Raw genomic sequence first — 20,418 nt, forward strand, 5'->3', positions numbered from 1 at the left:
GGTGTAAGGCTGGATCAGATCACTGATGGAAGGTCTCACCATGAATAGATCTGAAAGTAAGAACCAGAATTTTAAAGTTGATCCAGAAGACACTGTCAGCTAGTAAAGAGTTTTAAGGATCAGAGAAATGTGAGTTCTTCTACTTGAGCGGCTCAGAATTGTCGCTGCAGAGGTTTGTATTAACTGCAGGCGAGACAGTTTTAGGATGTAATTACTTATACCATCTAGCGGCCGGATGATTAATTGCAACTCAAAAATAAAAAAGAAATGCTGTAAAAACTCGCATGTTAATTGTAATGTAAAAAAATATATTTTATTTACACTTTAAAAAGAATGTTAACCATAAAAGAACTGTGATAAAAAATTAAATGCAAAAAAAATGATGCAGTGATGTTAAATATCGATACAGAATTGTGAATAAAAAAACGGTGAGTCGATATTTTGCGGAGTGAATTAAAAAAAAAATTACCCGCCTGATAACCAACGCTGTCGTTATAGTAAAAAAAAAGCGGGCGTGGAAAACAAAACGACTTTCCTAAAATGGTCAAAAACCCTCATCTCGAAAACGTAGTTCACGTCCAGTGCGACAGTGGCGCGCCGCGGCCACCGGGGGCGCCAGAGTCAGTGTTTACAGGCAGAGCTCGTTGCTGCAGCGTGGAGACGAGCAGCAGTTCACACTTTCAGCACCGCCACCACTTTCCCGAAAAAGTTACTCGAAAACTCGCAGGTGAGCCACGGCTGTCGGCGACTCTCACGCGGCGAACCCTTTACCGGATTCGTAAGATGACGATCTGGTGAAATGAGGCGATCGTCGCGCGAGGAAAAGAAAGAAAACTGCTGACTTCTGCACGGTCAAGAGCTAGCTTAGCAGCAGCTAGCCGAGGTAGCTACTCGGTGGCTAGCCCTTTTTGCTAGCGAGAGAGAGGGTCCTGCCCCGAAAAAAAAAAAAGTTGTTTACCTTAAAGTTGTGGATGTGGGTCCCCCCGCGCGAGCTTCTCCCAACTTTTCTCCAGGATTAGCACGCGAGGACCAGAGATTCACACTGGATTTCATCGCGTGCTCTGTTAGGAAACTAGCAGCATGTCCGCCGAGGTCGAGTGTAGTCAGTTGGACTCGTGTCTGACAGCAGCCGAGGAGACCAACCAAAACAAGTCCGCCGAGGAGGAGGCTCCTCACCTGCAGGGGTCGAGCCCGGAGCCCGAGGAGACGAGGGCGGCGGACGACGAGGAGAAGCTGGACCAGGAGGAGGAGGTCGTGGAGAGCGTTGACATCCACGAGATCCACGACGAGAACGACGACGACGGCGGCGGCAGCAGCGACGAGGTGGAGACCGTGAAGAGGAAAGTTGTGGAAGCTCCTCCGCCCAAAGTCAACGCCTGGACGAAGAGGACCACGGGACGAGTGTCCATCCCGAACATCACGTCGCAAGAGAGAGGTGAGCCTATTTTTATGTTTTATTTTTTAAAAAAAACAGCAGATTGTCAACAATATGGCAGCACGTTTGTGTCGCTGCGTTTGACAGCGTCATTGTAGTGCGAAAAAACAAAACAAAAAAACGCATTCCAGGTTAATTTGTGTGACATTGTTGAGGCTTTATTTATAGATGAATGAAGTTTCTTAAATTCGAGCGTCAGCACTGAAGGAGTGCCCCCTTCCCCCCCCACCACCACCATTCTGGACTCGGATTGCCTCGTAGCACCACGTGTTGAATGCTGACAAGTGCTACTCGTGTTAGCATGTTAGCATCTCGCTGTGTGTGTGTGGGACCAGGGGCGGCATCGGAACCGACACAAACACATGGTTCTTTTCAAGACGTAATCGCGGAAATCGCGATGCTGTTTCGCGAGATCCGAGAGCGAATGGGCCGTGGACATGTATGCTAGTTGCTGCTGCTGGTGCTGGTGGTGGTTTTAAAACGCACGCTGTGCACGTCCAATGGCCTGGCTCCACTCAGGTCCTCCCACCAGCGAACCCTGCTGTCACCAGTGATCCAACAAGTCACAAAAGTGGTTGGGCAGGTGTGAGAGTGAAGCAGCAGGAATGAGGTGTAACTCTCACGGTACTAGAAACACTTACTGTACATGCAGTCGAGGTGAATCTTTTTGGGGACGAAACGATAACGTTTTATAATTGTAAGAATCCCTGTTTGTTACAAGTTTAGAGCCAAAGTTCACCTAAAATATCACCCATTTTCTACTCGCCCTCATGTCGACTAATGGTTGGGATTATTTTAAGAGTAGTTTGTTAATTTTTGGACTTATAGTCAAAAATGTTTGTTCATTTTAATGTAGCGACTGGAGCTTTTTGTCCAAAAAGACACTTAAAAACATTCAAATACCTCCATACTGCTCGTCTGTAACGTCCATCTTGTACTTAAGACCCCAGCAATAAATGAGGATGAGAGGATACAGTGGACTCCAGCAGCTTTTAAAGCTGATGTTTTCGGACATTACGTCCTCCTTAGATATCGCAAGATCCCGGCGATGACTGTGGATGAGAGGATACAGTGGACTCCAGCAGCTTTTAAAGCTGATGTTTTCGGACATTACGTCCTCCTTAGATATCGCAAGATCCCGGCGATGACTGTGGACGAGAGGATACAGTGGACTCCAGCAGCTTTTAAAGCTGATGTTTTCGGACATTACGTCCTCCTTACATATCGCAAGACCCCGGCGATGACTGTGGACAAAGGATACAGTCGACTGAAGCTGATGTTTGTACATATTTTGGTTTCAAGACAAATAAAAGCAGTAACAACTTCGTCAGGAGTCATGTGGCCACGAAATGAGTAATTGTTGCTAAAATACTTAAACAAGTATATATTTCCAGACTAGTTTCTCACGATGTTTACCCAGAGTTCCTTCTTTCTGTGTAGCACGTCAGCCTAGAAGCGTCTGCTTAAAAATAATCTTAAAATATAGGCTTGTTTAAGTTTTTCCTGAACGATTGCTAACGTCCGATACAAGAGGGACGTTACAGACGAGAAGTATGGAAGTATTTGGATGTTTTTGAGTTTGTCTTTGTGGACGAAGATGTGGCTACATTAAAATGAACAAACATTTTTTTGTCTATAACTCTAAAAAAGGAACAGATTAATCGGCATGAGGTTGAGTAGAAAATGAGTGAATTTTGGTTCAACTATTACTTTTGTGTTCACAAAAAAACATTCTTGTCTACAAAGCAAGTTGGAATCATGACCTTTGACACCATATCATTAAATAAACAGGTTGTTTTTTACAAAAAGTATTTTAAATGTCAACAATTTAAAAAACAAACAGATGTTTGTGTTAATTGTGGTGGAAAAAGTATACATATATTTTTAACTACCTCATTTTGGACTTATTTTGTATTTATTGGAGGGGAAATTTCAAATTAAAAATTGAAATAAGGGACTTGACAAATCATTCTGGCTCTTATTCACCCTTCAATGCATGTTTGTATTATTCTGATTTTCGGACTTTGGCCCATTGCGTGATCAAGTCGACACCTGCGGGTTAGGATGGCAGTGTAAATAAACAGAATGTATCCAAAGGTATTGCTTACCTAAACAATAATTAATATGTATGATACATTTATACTATTAAAGCTTACATTAAAACGGTCTCTCACCCATTTGATCCAATAGAAAAAAAAAGGATAATTTCAGTGTTATTTGACCAACTTGATGTTTATTTGTACTTGGACAAACTAAAACATGTGAAGTTAGATTTCTGTTTTCTTTAATTTAACCATTTTAAACAATGAATTACAGTTGTTTTTCATGACACCAAGCTATGAGTTTGTGTTATCATTCGGCACCAGAGTTTTAAGGAACTGAATCTTGGCTCATTCTCATCTCCAGAAGTTTATATAAAGCCACACCTCTGGTTGAGATAGACTTTTGGTATTTAAAGTTCAAGATATGATTGATTTATCAGTGAATGTTTGAAATGTGGTTTCTGGAGCTACACATTACAAACACACTCTGTGTGATTATTTTCTTTTTTTTTAAATTCCAATGAGAAAACTATTCTAATAATGTGAAGTTTGAGTTCAACATTCAGGCCTTGAGGACGACAGTCAGTGGTTCAAGTGAGTGAAAGTGTGTCGGAGAGCACAGGGCGACCAGGAGCTATATTTGAATTGCGCAGCTCTGGCAGGAGCACCGGCATCGTTTTACAGTTAATGTACAACCAGCTGGGTGGGTGTAAGTCTGCAGGCAGGACCAGGCGTACTCCCCTTCTGGTAGAAGCCACGGCCCTCTCGACTGTTATCAAACCTGCCATCCCCTGCAGAGCGATAGGACTTTCATGCTACAGCGTGCCACTCCCAGACCGAAGCTGCCTGCAAAGACAAATCCACATACCGCTGCTGGTTTTACACAAAACACCCGACATTCACAAAGACACCCAACACCCCCCAGGCCGAGGAAGAAATTCCAAATGCTGCTCAAACACGGCTCTGCAAGACAGTTTGTCTGCAACTCATTTCAACCTGCCTAGTCTGTTGCTGTCAGGGGGCTCGAAACTCTCATTTAAGGTCTTTTTTTTGGGTGGATATAATGATCTCACTCATTCAATCTTCTCATCCAGATCAACAAAACGCTTTGAAGGTTGTCCGTGCCAGCAAACCCAGAACCAGGAAATCCAGCAAGGTAAACGACTCTTGTTTTTTACTTCTACATTACTATGACTTGAAGATAAACGAAAATGTTCTCGAGGTTAAAAAAATGGTGATCCTATTTAAGAGTGAACGCCGAATGGGAAAGTTGACATCTGTCACTTTTCAAACACGCTCATTTGCTCTCTGGTTCCCAATGTTTGCTCTCCAGACTCGTTTTTCCGCCGAATGAGATCAAAGATAAACCTTGGTGGGAATAAATTGAAGATTTAAATGAACAAACGTCTTCAAGCATTTATATGAACGCCTTCTATTGAAAGACTAGAGAAGGTTATCCGTCAAAAAAGTATTTCAAATCCAACTTGTAAAGAAAAATATATAGTGTTGAAGTTCTAAAAGAAAAGTTTTTTTGTATTTTTCTTAAGAGTGTTTATAAGTAAGTAAGTAAGTAAGTAATATTTATTTATATAGCGCTTTTCGAGACCAGGGTCAATAAGATAAAAATCTAAAAGCAAAAATCCCACCTCATGCCAAAGCTGAGTGAAAGTATTTTCAATCTCCTTGAGAAATGTTTGATGTTAATATGAGGCATCTAGGCTCGCACGTCGCTTATTTAAACTCAAAATACATATTTACTTATATCTCAATATTTGCCTTTTTGTGCGACTCTGCTATTCTATGGCAAACACTATGAAAGACGGTTCAATAAGAAGATAATTAATCATTTATAATGGTACTATTGTTTTAAATCTGATATAAGATGGCTGCCGGTGTAACGTTCAACTGCTTCTGACTTCTGCAATCGTGTATTCTTTGTTTGAGATCACTGACCTTCCCTCTGTTGAGTCCACTGTACAAATTTGACTATGAATCATCTTGTTTTCTTTTTGTTTTTTTTCCCTTCTGTCCTGCACAGTCAAGTGATTTCAGTGACATCACCAACTGGCCCACACCTGGTGAACTCGCCAAAGAGGTAGTTGTGTTTGTCTTTGTCACAGAGAGTAAGGGAAGCATGACGCCGTGTTCAACGACGTGTTCTTTATATGGAGGTTTTGAAAAAAACACACTATTGTATAATTATTGACAAACGCACAGCTAAATCCGAAGAATTTTCTTTTCCTTTTACATGTGAAACGTACACAAGATAAGGCGAGAAAATCAATAAAGTCACAACACAAGTAGAACATGAATAATGGTGATGGAAAAGGAAAGAAAAAAATATATTTATATTCAAAACATACATCTTTCAAAAAAACTATTTAAGTGACTAAATATTGTAAATTTTCTTCTCGTATGTCTTATCTGTTGATTTCAATTTGGGTTTAAAAACTCGTTTTTTATGTGATATTTAAAGTAATTTTATATGGAATGTACATTACGTGTCATTTCGCAAAAGCTAAACTGCAAATAAATGTGGATAATAAGTAATTTAAACAATAATTTGTGCCGTAAACCAACTGCTACAAGTTACCGCATCATCTGAATATTATTATTTGTATTGACATCAACGGACGTGTACGCCCGAGGGCTTGTTATATACATCGTTGTCATCATTTTTGTCTCTTTATTCCCAGCAACAACAAAATGTGTTGAACAACAACGGGAAGAAGCCTGCCCCCCCACGCCGAGACAAGAAGAGAGAGCGACCGGACAGGAAGTCCGAGAGCAGCCATGACGGCGGAGAGAGCAAGGAGAACCAGGAGACGCCGCTCGAGCCTCTGGATCAGTCCAAGGACAAGGAGAAGGTCGGACCCGACGGCAAGAACGCCGGCCTGAAGAAGAGAGGAGGTGAGGGTGAGGAGAAGTTTCTATTTTTTTTTATATATACTGAGAAATCCGCATGTCGACGATCACCTGACGTCTGTGCATTTTTATTCACTGTCCATTTAAAAAAAAATTAGATTATTATTAAATTTGTCACGATATCAAAGGACGGTAAAAATCTCTGCACAGACGTTTCCTTTAGCTTGTGATTGGTGCATGTGCTGCGGCCATTTTCACTCGCAATGAAATAACGTCTTTGTCTGTGCTCTTTTGAAGTGGCGGCCATTTTTAAAAACACTTTATTTATTAGCAACTAGTATTTTCATTTGTGAGTAAAATCCGACAACACATGAAGAGAAATTCTTTAAAATCCAACGAAAAGCTTTAATGGTTTGTTTATTTTGATAAAATGCCTCATGATTTAAAATAAATAATAATAAGTACAAACTAATTGGTAAATCAGTAAATGTATCTGCGAATTGTGCCATACATTTTTTTAGTTATAAGACGTTTTTGCTAGTTCTAACCATCATTTACAAAGCCACTGTTTTATCCTACTTGCGCTGCACATGCATCCAAATCCAAAAGTCTTCTGCTCCTGGTTTCCCTCAGCTAAACGTGTACCATCTATGATCTCTTAAAAAAAACAAAACAAATCACTCCCCACCATTTCAGGGTCAAATCTCTTCAAGCTCTTTTCTTTTCGGTGTGCAATTATCGCTAGGAAACAAACGTAAGTGGCTCTCGCTGCCCCTGGACGAGGGCTCCCAGGACGAAGGCGCCAAGACTCACGGCTGGGTTCCGACCCGCTCGGACACTGATCCCAACAGTGACTCTCCCGACCCGACGTCGCCCAATCGCACGCTGCATAGTGGCAGGGCGCATGATGGCAGGAGTAAGTGGCCAAGTAGCTCGCTGTTGTTGTCCCACCGCTTTGTTTGGCTTTTGTGGTTTCATTTCATTTCATTCAGTGCTAATGCTTTATCCGACTAACAACGTGATCCTTCAGTCAATTAGCCACATTTTCTGGAACCACGAGAAAACATCTGTTACATACCAGTGCTAATGTTGTATTGCTTATCTAAATTTCTTCTTGAGAAAGTGCCAACAATAGAAGGATCTCTTTGACCACACCGACGTTCGCAGGTTGGAGACGAGAGCCGCGAGACTTCGGCGACGACACCTCCAGCGTGAGAAGCGATGGCGGCAGCATACGTGGAGGGGTACGCGGCCGAGGCAAGGGTCGCGGGCGCGGGAGAGGTCGTGGACGAGGCAAGAATCCTCCTTAGAACCAGACACTCTCGTGGAAATGATTGTGTTAAATCATACAGAATCTTTTCTTTCCACTCAGGTCGCTTCGAGTTCACGAGTTATCGGGACTCCCAGTCCGACGGCCAGTCCTCGGAGTTCGGCAACAACATGGTGTATTACTACGACGACGGCAACAAGGTCCAGATGTACACGGTGGACGAGAAGCTCCTGAAAGAATACATCAAACGCCAAATGTGAGTAACTTGAGCTTTATTATTGACATATTATTATCTTTAATCCCACAAATAATTTATATCCACATCCACTGAAATATGTATTATTTATTAACGAATGTATATTTACATCCAGTGAAATGTGTATTATTTATTAACAAATGTATATTTACATCCACTGAAATGTGTATTATTTGTTAACAAATGTATATTTACATCCAGTGAAATGTGTATTATTTATTAACAAATGTATATTTACATCCAATGAAATGTGTATTATTTGTGAACAAATGTATATTTACATCCAGTGAAATGTGTATTATCTATTACCAAATCTATATCTACATCCACTGAAATGTGTATTATATATTAACAAATGTATATTTACATCCAGTGAAATGTGTATTATTTATTACCAAATCTATATCTACATCCACTGAAATGTGTATTATATATTAACAAATGTATATTTACATCCAGTGAAATGTGTATTATTTATTACCAAATCTATATCTACATCCACTGAAATGTGTATTACTTATTAACAAATTTATAAAACAGCTGGCATTTATTTTATTTGTAAAAAATAACATAAATAAATAAATGAAAAATAAATTGAAACAACTTCAATCTATAATTGCAAACAAAGAAAAACACAGAATAATATTTTTGTTTAGATACATTTATAGTGTTTGTCTGTCTTCTTTGTTAAATATAGAATTACATTTTTAAACTTGAGAATATCACCTTTATATATACAGTCTTACATCAGCCTGAATAAATAAGCTGCTATTCCGGTTTACGCTCAAAGTGTCCTGCAGGGGGCAGCACTCGCTTTTCGAGCGCTCAGCTGCGGCACCACATGGTCTCCTAAATATACTCTCAACCGAGAGATGAGTTATTATACTCGGTCATGAGTGGCTGATGTATAAAAGTGTGTTTCAGGGTGGAAAGTGGAGGGTAGGGGGGAGGTGGAGTGTCGTCTTCCCTCTCGTCTCTAGCTTTATTCAGGCTGCTCGGTCAGCCAGAGTCGCCGACCACGACCAGCACCACAGCCTGCAGGCTCTTCTGTTCACCACTGTGCACACTTTGACAGAAATGACAAGTCTTTTTGGCCAAAAAAAAAAAGTAGTGATCCAGACCAGTAATCCTTTTTAAGCCGCCACCATGTTAGTTTAAATTTTTTTAATTGAAAATACTTTTTCTCTGATTCAGTTTTTTTTTTTTAATTTGAACAAGTGACAGTTGGTTATCAACATTAATTCAATTCATTAAATATTATTTGATATGTAAAGACGACGTTTGACCCTGGAGCAGAGTTCCTTTGATTAAGATGGAATTTAAATAACCAATGTTTTATCAGCGAGTACTACCGCTCTTCGTCAGATGTCGGATCAGAAAATGATAATGATGAAAATCGATGATACTACAGAAATGCCACGTCTGACTCCCGGTTTGTTGTTGCAGCGAGTATTACTTCAGCCTCCACAACCTGGAAAGAGACTTCTTCCTCAGAAGAAAGATGGACGCCCAGGGTTTCCTCCCCATCTCTCTCATCGCCAGCTTCCACCGAGTCCAGGCGCTCACCACCGACGTCAGCCTCATCCTGGAGGTACATGATGCCCCACTGTTGGACTCCAAGTCTCCCTTATCTTATCTTAAACACTGACATCTTTGAATTCAAGCAAACCATCCAGTGTTAATACATTTTAATTTATTTAGTAACTTATTTCCATGGTTCAATATTTAACGGGGAGTCAATTTTAAAGTCAATTTTATGAAGGTGAGGAGTGAAAGAAAAGTTTAGAAGAATAATTAAAATAAATGTTTTTGTCCTTCACCGACAGGCGCTGAAGAGCAGCGAGGAAGTGGAGCTCGTCGAGGAGCGCATCCGATGCAAGGTCGACCCGGAGCGCTGGCCCATCCCGGCGCCGACCGTCGTGGGTTCCCCTCGGACCGACTTCTCTCAACTCATCAACTGTCCAGAGTTTGTTCCTCGGCAGACGCTCTCCTCTACAAACATGGGTCAGTGTCAAAGTGCATTAAAATGTAAAGACTGAATTATTATTTTTTATTAAGGTCAAAACTATGTTTATTTACTCTTAGTAAAAATGTAAAATGTTTTGCCACTGTGTTGCTTTTGAGCCTCGGTAACCTCAAAACAAATCAATATTTATGTCGTAAAATTCTTTACGATGACGTCTGTGAATGTGTTCGATAAACTCGTCTCGTAATCTCATCATAGTCTCTTCTTTCATCTCCGCTCGAGTCGACTGATCTAATTCACGTCCGTGTCCGTTGTGCGCTCGAGCGTCTCGGCCCCAGATCGAAGCTGACGCTCTTGTTTTTTTGTTCTTATCTTCAGCTTCATCGCCTGTGAAAGAACCTTCGTCTGAGTCTGAGTCCGTCCCACCTCAGACCTCCTCCTCCTCCGACCCCGCCGACGAGGATGCGTCCCCCCCCGGACAGAAAGTGGCCCCCGACTCCTGGATACAGGTGGAGAAACGCCATCGACAGCCCTTGAACAAGGCGAAGGTACTGAGTCTACCTTTGCATACAGAACTTTCCCTTTTTCTTCTGGACATCTGTCCTTTATCTGTTTTTCATCCTTCATCCTCCACATCAGCATGTTGATGCAGATGTGAGTGTCACCCCCTCCCCTCCTCCGGCGCTTCAAGTTGATCTCCCTTCTTCAGTTGAGTAACCCCCCCCCCCCTTTCCCTTCATTCAATAAACATCGTTTATGTTTCCTCTTTTTACCTCTTATTTAACTTTAATCTTCCTTTCTTAAACAATCTTTGTATCTTCTCTTTTTTTTTCTCACATAACAAAATGATCCACATGGAAACATTTCCTTTTTTTAAAGTTAGAATTGGTTGTAATCAAGTTGTAGCTGAAATATACACGTTTTATTGATAATTTAATGTCATAGGGAGCCTTTTATTTTCTGTGACTGATGAGGGGCCGTCAAACGAAACAAATAATTAATATGATTACATTTCAAACTTGAGTGACAAAAATATCAATGAATGAAATTGTTGTGCTTTTGTAAAAAAAATAAAGAAAATAATAATAATCAATTCCTTAATATGTTGTATCAATAATTCAACCTGTAACAAATAATTTGGTAAAACGTGTAATAGTTTTGCTGCCTACATGATAACGCTCATATTTGTGTCCATTTTGCTTGATAAAGTACATTTATTTAGCTTTTATAATTATTTATAATGATCATAATACAAGTTATCCCAAAAAAGAAATTGATAAATTTCTAGTTAGGCTGGTAAAAATAATGTATTTGAATATATTTAAATAACGTAAAAAGACTTAAGTTTATTGGATTATAAATGATCCTCCAATTATTCATTTTAATTGTGATGCCATTAAAAAAATTAAATGAAACAACAATGTTGTCACATTCAAATAAACAAGTTAATATGAATGGATTCTTTATTCATACTATTAAAACGTTATTAAAGATGTATTGTACAAAATATCCACTTGTAAACTGCAGAGTGAAACTACTTTTTGTCTCGTCTAACTGGTCTCTTCTGCTGCAGGATCACAGCGGTTCCCCCCAGCAAGTCGCCCCTCTACCGGTCGTACTCGACCAGGAGGAGCTGGACTTCATGTTCGACGAGGAAATGGAGCAGATGGCGCCGCGCAAGAACAAGTTCACCGACTGGTCGGACGAGGACGACTCGGACTACGAGCTGGACGACCAGGACGTCAACAAGATCCTCATCGTCACCCAGACGCCCCCTTACATGAAAAAACACCCCGGGGGCGACCGGACCGGCAACCACGAGTCCCGGGCCAGGATCACGCAGGACCTCGCCAAAGCCATCAACGACGGCCTCTACTACTACGAGCAGGACCTGTGGAAGGAAGAGGATCAGCTGGAGAGCACCAAGGTGAGCATGACGGGGAAAAATCATCGTCTGAACTCGGATATCATTTCCTGAAAACTGACGAGCACTTTTATTACTTCAACCTAATTAAGTTTTGCATGATCTAAAAACGAGTGCAGTCAAAGTGAATCTGTCATTTAAGATTGATGCCGTCAGTCATGCTGGTACAAGTTTTGGGTGTGAAAATGAATTCTTATTGAGCAGGTTTGCAGCTCGACACAGTTGCATTTATTTAGCATCAAATAACATTTTCCTTTTATAACAAATCCAGAATTTATTTCCAATTCTTATTCATTTTGGATTCTTCACCAGCTTCAGTAAATTCACTTGCAGGAACAGATGCACGGTTTAGTTGTTTATTCAAAAGATGAGGATAAGAATCACCCAAAAAACAGTATTTGGTTAAAATGTAAATACATTTAACTCAAGTTGAAAATAATGGCACTTCACAGGTTTAATAGTTTATTGATTCATCTATTTATAATGTTGATCTGATCCTTTTTAAGAAAAGAAATCACTTATTTATGATCTTTTATTCATGTTTAAACATGCGTCTGTGTTTAATATATATATATATATATATATATATATATATATAAATAGATAAAAAATTGGTAACAAATGTACACAATTTTAATCCGATTCTTGTTTGAATCTCATATTTTGCTGTCAGACGCATGTAATAAATAAAATAAACCTCAAATCTAAAAATGGATGCGAGGGTGTGAAAAAGTTTTATTGCACCGTGATAGTACTTGAAATGTAGATTTGAAACAAATTGACATTATTATAATAATGTATTTACTTAAGTCACTTGCTGCCTCATCTTAAAATGACAAAATCCACATTTTCAGTTGACATTAGGGACCGTCTTTTAGAATTATATTGACTTGTATTGAGTTAGAAACTCCAGCGTTTTTATTACAAGTTGAACAATAATCCACACAAACGTCTTCTGAATAAACTTTTCCTAATGCTTTCCACGAAGAATATGGTGAAACATCCCTAACGACGCTTTCTTACGTTCCTGGAGGTGAATAGTTTAGACTGTGGTTCCAGAAGAAGCAGCAGAACATCGAGGCGTTCAACTGACACCACGTCCAGTGGATGAGACCAAATATAGACGTCTATTTATCACTCGCTACACAAACCCCCCCCACAAGTGTGTCACAAACCCCGGCGTCCAGACCGGCCTGACCCGATTCTTCTTGAAAGCCCGTCTTCAGAATCTTCAGTGTGTGTGGGAGCGAGATCGGTTACGTAACCGCCTCTCGCGCCCAGAGATTGTTTTGAGCGTCGGACGACAGCGGTGGCGAAAGTGTTGAGTCGCGTCAGCACACGCCGGGTGCAAAGGTCGTCACGTCTGCACATGTGGGAAAGTTCACGCCTGAGCACACAGGATTCCGAGGTCACCTGGATATTTATCCCTCTTCTGTTGGCAGGCCAGGTTTAAAGTGCACATCTGCTCTCGATCACACGCCTGGTTCGCTGCAGGGGAAAAAAAATGGAGTGTTCTTCACCGCCATGTGCTGGCTTTTAATTTAGCTCCACGGTGAAGTTGGTTCAAGATGTCGACGCATTTACATTCTCGAGGCGACATGACGATGAATCTCGATGGTGTTATGAATAACTGTACACTTAATCAAACGTGTGTGTGTGTGTGTGTTGCAACAGCAGGAAGCAGAGAACTTCAAGAAGCTGAACGTGATAAGCAAAGATGATTTTGAAAACATGACCCCCAAAACGCCCGTGGACCCCACACAGGAGGTGCCTCCTCCACTGATGCCTGGTGAGACCAAGACTTTTTTTTTATCCAGACATAAAATGAAAGCTGTGTCGTTGCAGAAATATGTGTGATATTAAGATGTTGATTTTAATTGAAATTCTTAAAAAAAATACTTTTGATGAGGAATAAATTGAGGAGAAAAGGATATTAAGGAACATTTTTATCATGTAATAAAAATTGCCTTTTTTAAAAAAAAGAAAATTCTAGGGGTGTAAAAGATGGGATTTTTTTTTTGTGATACTGTATCGATATTCAACAGTACTGTGTCAAGAATAATAAAATCCTGCGAGATCTTGGCGATGACTCGGGACGAGAGGATACAGTTGACTCCAGCGGCTTTTAATGCTGATGTTTGGACATATTTTGCTAAAGTAACCATAAAATCCGGTGATTACTGAGGACGAGAGGATACAATCGCATGTTTTCAAGCTGGTGTTTCGACCTATTTCACTACGTGGTAGCAGTCGTTAAATTGAGATTCTGGCAATGACTGAGGACGAGAGGATACAGTCTACTCCAGCAACTTTTCAAGCTGATGTTGGGACATATTTTGCTAAAGTAACAATAAAATCTAGCGATGACTGAGGAAAAAAAGAAACTAAAATTTAACGACTGCTACCATGTAGCTTGAAAATAAGTAATTGTATCCTCTCGTCCTCAGTTATCGCCAAGATCTCACAGGATCTTATTATTCTTGATACAGTGCTGTTGAATATCGATACAGTATCATGAAAAAAACTGTATCAACATTTTTTTTCACCCCTAGTACTTTCTTTTTCTCTTTTATTAACAATTTATTCACAAAAAATGTTCTTGTTTCATCTGTTGAGAAAAATAAGTAGTTTGATGTCAAGCATGTTACTGCAATATGTGTTGACTAGGTTTTTTCTGTATTTAAACTCTTGAAAAAAATCAATATATCCTTGTTCTTACACTATTATATATTGACAAATATCGTATCGTTGTCCCTGTACCGTGATACGTATCGTATCACTAGATTATTTTTAATACAACCCCCTGACCTACATATGTTGTATCAAGAATTCAACTGGTATCCAAAAAAATGAAATGATCTGTCTACTTGATCAGTTTATTAGATGAACTCTGACCTCACTAGGGCCGGTTTAGTAAAGAAAAGGGCCACGTCACGTATGTTGCCTAGAACAGAAGAGTTGCATCAGTAAGCAGGAGTTAAAAATAAAAATATTCAGGAAATTCCAACAGATTATTTCGCAACAAATCACTTGAGTTTTGCCAAGTGGAAACTATTTTTGAAGAGCATGTCTGAGAACCTTTTTAAAGCAAACACTATATTTAACCGTTGTTTAATATGTGATATTCAGATCAATTTCCTGTTTAGTTCTTAAAAAATACAACTAATACTGTGTGTGTTTAAGTAGAGAGCAATAACGTTTGTAACAATTGTATAACCCAGGTCTTGATTGACACTGAATCGTGGTTTGGATCTCGGTAGCTGCGTGTTCTGTCCATCATCTGCTTCTGAAAATGTTTGGAATGTTTGTTTTTCAAAGAACCTTGCATTCCACGAACTTTTCTTTCAAGGGACCTTAAAAAATGTGGTTTGTCCTTAGAAAGCATGTACGTTATATTAATAAAGTGGTCATAATGTTTCGGCTCACTTGAAATTGAACTGAAAGTGTTTGCGTTCTTCAGCAGGCGGTGAAGCAGACATGGCACGTTCACTACCAACAACGGTCCCAGAGTCCTCAACCGAGCACCAACCCAGAACCCCCAAAACACCCCGGACCCCCGGGCGCCAGGACCCCACCAAGACGCCCAGATTTTACCCTGTAATGAAGGAGGTCGGCAGCGTGGACGGACAGGTGCGTGATCTTTGATTTATTCCTTTGAATCCTTTTGACAAGATTTTTTCCCGCTGCAGACGCCGAGGAAGAAGAAGACCCGCCACAGTTCCAACCCGCCTCAGGAGGCTCACATCGGTTGGGTGATGGACTCCCGCGAGCATCGACCGCGCTCCGCCTCCATCAGGTCCGACCTCTGGCCGCACCCGTCGGATCTCTGACCCGTATTTTCGGAAGTGAAATAAACGCATGTGTGATGTTGTTCTGCAGCAGCTCCAACGCCTCGCCGTCTGAAGGAGCGCCGCTGTCGTCCGGGAGCTATGGCTGCACGCCGCAGTCTCTGCCCAAGTTCTGGCACCCGTCGCACGACCTGCTCCGGGACAACGGCTTCACTCAGCAGGGCTACCACAAGTACCGGCGAAGGTGCCTCAACGGTGAGTAGCAGAGCTGTAAGAAAATATGGAAACACTTAGTTATCGCTATGATTTTTCCATGATACCGTTCTCTATGGACTCATATTTTATTTTTTATTATAATTAATTTATTGTTCACGTATCAGGTGTTTATAAATATTCACAATTTGCGAATATCAGCGTTATAAAAGATTAATAATATTTTTTAAATAAAGAATTAATATACCAATATCCACAGTGTTCAATTTGTGTTGCAATTAGACATTTGCCCTATAGATGGCAGAAAGAATAATGAAATCCTGCGAGATCTTGGTGATTACTGAGGACGAGAGGATACAGTTGACTCCAGCTGCTTTTAAAGCTGATGTTTGGAAATATTTTGCTAAAGTAACAATGAAATCCGGTGATAACTGAAGACGAGAGGATACGGTCACTCGTTTCCGAGCTGATGTTTCGACAGTTAGCTACATAGTAGCGGTCGATAAATGAAGATCCTGGCTGAGGACGAGAGGACACGGTCCACTCCAGCAGCTTTTAAAGCTGATGTTTGGACATATTTTACTAAATTAACAGCAAAATCCGGCGATGACTGAGAACAAGAGGATACGGGCACTTTTTTGTCAAGCTGATGTTTCGATATATTTCACTACATAGAAAGAATCGTTAAATTGAGCTCCTGGTGATGACTGAGGACTAGAGGATACAGTGGTCTCCAGTAGCTTTAAAGCTGATGTTTGGACATATTTTGGTTTAAAAACAAATGAAAGCAGTTATAACTTCGTTAAGAGTCATGTGGTCTGTAAATTCAAGTACTCAACAATACTACAAATATATCCTTGTTCCTACAGTATTGCAATATATCACAATATATCATGTATGTTTACCTCCGTAGAGAGGAAACGGTTGGGTGTCGGACAGTCCCAAGAGATGAACACCCTGTTCCGGTTCTGGTCTTTCTTCCTGAGGGATAACTTCAACCGAAAAATGTACGAGGACTTCAAACAAAGTGCCGTGGAGGACGCCAAAGAAAACTACAGGTGAGGACGTGATGAGCCACGTGAAAGTGAGAGCTGTAGTGTTTGCATCATCCGAGTCAGTTCAGGGTTAAGAACGTCAAGAGCAGCATACTTGAGTGTCTGAGCAGTTTTCACACCCATGTCAGTTCGCATTCTTGACTGATCCATCCTCGGTCTCGCCCTGAATGTTCTGTGGCTTCACTAATGGTGTTTAATTAAAACCTTGTCTCCACTTCCTCAGGTACGGCGTGGAGTGTCTCTTCAGATACTACAGCTACGGTTTGGAGAAGAGGTTCAGAGTCGATCTCTTCAAGGACTTCCAGGAAGAGACGCTGAGAGACTTTGAGAAAGGTAATGAAAATCATCAATAAAAGACGCTTTGTTTCATCATCGCTCCCTTGACCTTTTGACCTTCATGGTCGTATGAATCACACTCATAATCCCAAGTCCCTTATCTTATCTTAAACACTGACATATTTATAGGTCACCATCACAACATGAACATTAATCTACTTTGATCCAGTGGGCCACGATCAATGACACGGCCATGAGTTTTATGAATTAAATGTTTCATCTTCAGTGTTTGACAAAAGCTAAATTTAAAATAAAAAGTTAATTTCTCAACTCCAAGCCGATGACTCACTGGAGCAGAGCAGCTGTCAGCCATTTTATTTCCAGGCGAGTTATTTTGGTGTTAAGCTAAAAAAAAACAATCCTCAATTAAACCCCTTCAGACGAGAGGCTGTCAATCATAAAGACGTAGTGAAATGCACAAGATAATTTCTATAGTGTAATGTATGTGAATGAATGTGTTCTTACCATGTTAGAGATTCAACTAATACGTTAACACTGCAAATCAAGACTTTCAGTTACATTTAAATATGAGTACAACGTGTCAAAGCGGAGAAAATTAACTGTTAAAATGTGTTTAGAAACGAGAAAGATAAGTACAGATAAATGACTAAGCGAATATTAATAAAAAACAAAAGTGGTACTTAAATTTAGTTAAATTACATTTGCTAAAAAAAATGGATAATAATGTGTTTTGAAAAAGAATACAATGACTAAATGAGTTTTACTGACATGTTTTTATATATATTTTTATAATAATATAATAATTACCTGTTTTTTTTCCTCATAAATATTATAATGGCATATGTTTCTTTCTTTTGTAGAAAATATGAGTTTTTTTTAAATAATAATTACATGTTATTTCAAAGAAATGTAATAATAAAAACATGTGGTTTTCTATTAATAAATATGATAATAATGACAGGTGTTTTATTTATAATACATATGATAATAATTACATGTTTTTAAAAAATAAATATTATAATAAAGAAGTGTTTTATTTCTTATTCATATAATAATGACAGGTTTCATTTCTAATAAATATGATAATTAAGTTTAAAAAATGTATATATATATATGATATTTAAGACATGTTATATTTCTTATTAATATAATAACAACATGTTTCATTTCTAATAAATATGATAATAATTACATGTTTTTTAAAAATAAATATGATAATAAAGAAGTGTTTTATTTCTTATTCATATAATAATGACAGGTTTCATTTCTAATAAATATGATAATTACGTTTAAAAAAAATATATATATATGATATTTAAGACATGTTATATTTCTTATTAATATAATAACAACATGTTTCATTTCTAATAAATATGATAATAATTACATGTTTTTTAAAAATAAATATGATAATGATGTCTTTTATATTATTAATATAATAATAATGAAATGTGTATATCTTTTTTTAAATAAATGTGTTAACAAAATGATAGAATCACTGAAAAAGGTTATTTACTGCAAGATCCAGTTGTGCTTACATGTTTCACTTGGATGTATAAATATATATATTTAAAATAATTTGAATGTTTAAAGTTTTATAATGTGATCCGCCCTCAGGTCAGCTGTACGGGCTGGAAAAGTTCTGGGCTTTCCTGAAGTACTCGCGGATTAAGAACCAACCGATTGACCCCAAGCTGAAGGAGCACCTCTCTAAGTTCAAGAACCTGGAGGACTTCCGGGTCGTGGTGAGTCTTCGTCAAGATCCAGACCCGAGTGCGGCTCATTGACGCTCTCGTTTTAACTCTCTCAGCCCCCGAGTGGAGAGGAAGGAGGCCGGAGGAGGCGTCACTCATCCTCGGCCGGGGATGACGCCAGGCGTCGGCGACATCCTTCCAACACTACCTCAAAGCCCACGCAGGCCAAGTCTTCGAATAAGCCCGGTGCGGCAGCAGCAGGCTCCGCCTCCACCGACGCCGCCACCCCCCCGACAGACAGCACCCCCAAAACGGCCGCCGCCGAGGTGAAGAAGACGGAGCAGGCCGCCGTGAAAAAAGCACCAAATAAATGAAGTCCCCGGACGAGGGTCGGATGATGATGATGATGAGGAAGGGGGCGCAGCAGCCCCCGCTTTTACTCTCTGCAAACTGTCGGGTTTGAAGAGGAATCTTATTCTCAATGCATTTCATTTTTCAAAGTAAAACCACGAGCTTCAGAGCGCCTGGCAGCCCATTGGTTTACCAAAAAAAATCCCCAAAAGATTTAGAAAAATAAATGCATTCCGGTTGCATTTTTTTTTTTCTTTTTTACTCTGTGAGATGCCAAAATACTTCGAGAGGTTTTCGTGATCTCCTCAACCTGAGAGTAAATCTGGTCCACCAAGTGCCAAGAGTCTGGTGCCTTAATCTGATCCCGCCCCCCCAGCCCTCCCTGCCCCACGGCCATGAAGGATCAGCCACTCGACTCGTCCAGAGTTGTTTATTTTTATTTTTAATTCATCATTGTCATCGCTTTGATATCATCTCGTAACGAAATCCATCGCGACAATCATGTTGATCCTCATCAATGCAATTTAAATTAAGAAATTAAGCCCCTTTTACACCAAGAGACAGTATAATTTATTGTTGTTTTTATTTGACTTTTACTTGATTGACAGAATAGTCTTAGGATATTGATGCAGTTTTAAAAGATGAAAAAATTAAAACAAAAAAAAAAAAGCTTTCGCTAATGGAATATAATTTCTGGTAGAATGTTGGGTTTCAGCATCTTTTTATTTTAGCTTGACGTTTACCTTTTGTTATGTTTGAGGCTTGGTGCTTGTAGAGCACTTTAATCCTTTTCTCTTTTTTCCAAATGGACTTTAACGTTTTAGAGTTGACTTTAAAGAAAGAAAAAAAAAATGTAAATACTATAAAAAATCATTTGCTATTCAATTATTCTTTTTTTTTTTTTTTGATTTTAAGAAGTGATTTTATTTTATCCATAGTTTTGGTTTTGAGTGTGTTTTAGGATCATATCATGCATGTTAATGTTGGAGTCTTGAAATGTAAAAAAAATGCAAAAAATATAAAATAACATTTGATTGTAAGAGTCTTGTGTCGTCTTTTTTTGGGGGGGAGTAGAGGTGGAGCCGAACTAGGGCGCGATCGGGCTTTGGTTGTTTACAAATGTTGAAGGCGAAGGCGTTCACCTGGATCAGCAGGTTTTCTTTTTGTTTATAAAAGAAATAACAAAAAGGCGTTTCATCTGCAGGTGTCACTTTTAAGGGTAGTTCCAATTAAATGAATATTTTATTTCTATGAACTAAAAT

General features: G+C 39.4%; 1 protein-coding gene across 6 annotated transcripts; it reads left to right on the forward strand.

The window, feature by feature from the left end:
- Positions 1-567: 567 nt before the first annotated feature.
- On the forward strand, positions 568-20,196 carry larp1b (La ribonucleoprotein 1B). 6 transcript variants are annotated; one of them, XM_087780298.1, is made up of 19 exons: positions 568-1,435; positions 4,572-4,633; positions 5,516-5,572; positions 6,174-6,393; positions 7,088-7,258; positions 7,510-7,635; positions 7,715-7,868; positions 9,315-9,459; positions 9,695-9,872; positions 10,213-10,382; positions 11,408-11,761; positions 13,436-13,547; positions 15,219-15,388; positions 15,448-15,554; positions 15,638-15,801; positions 16,673-16,817; positions 17,038-17,147; positions 18,729-18,856; positions 18,922-20,196. In XM_087780298.1, exons 1-19 carry the CDS (start codon positions 1,081-1,083, stop codon positions 19,177-19,179), a joined length of 3,186 nt encoding a protein of 1,061 aa, XP_087636424.1. In that variant the 5' UTR covers positions 568-1,080; the 3' UTR covers positions 19,180-20,196. The 6 variants fall into 6 exon arrangements, with proteins under 6 accessions (XP_087636424.1, XP_087636422.1, XP_087636423.1 ...); XM_087780296.1 differs by having other exon boundaries at positions 569-1,435; positions 13,433-13,547; XM_087780297.1 differs by having other exon boundaries at positions 569-1,435; positions 13,433-13,547; positions 15,222-15,388.
- Positions 20,197-20,418: the final 222 nt, after the last annotated feature.

The sequence above is a fragment of the Callionymus lyra genome, chromosome 18 (assembly GCF_982586985.1).
Source record: "Callionymus lyra chromosome 18, fCalLyr1.hap1.1, whole genome shotgun sequence".
Classification (NCBI taxonomy): Eukaryota; Metazoa; Chordata; class Actinopteri; order Syngnathiformes; family Callionymidae; genus Callionymus; species Callionymus lyra.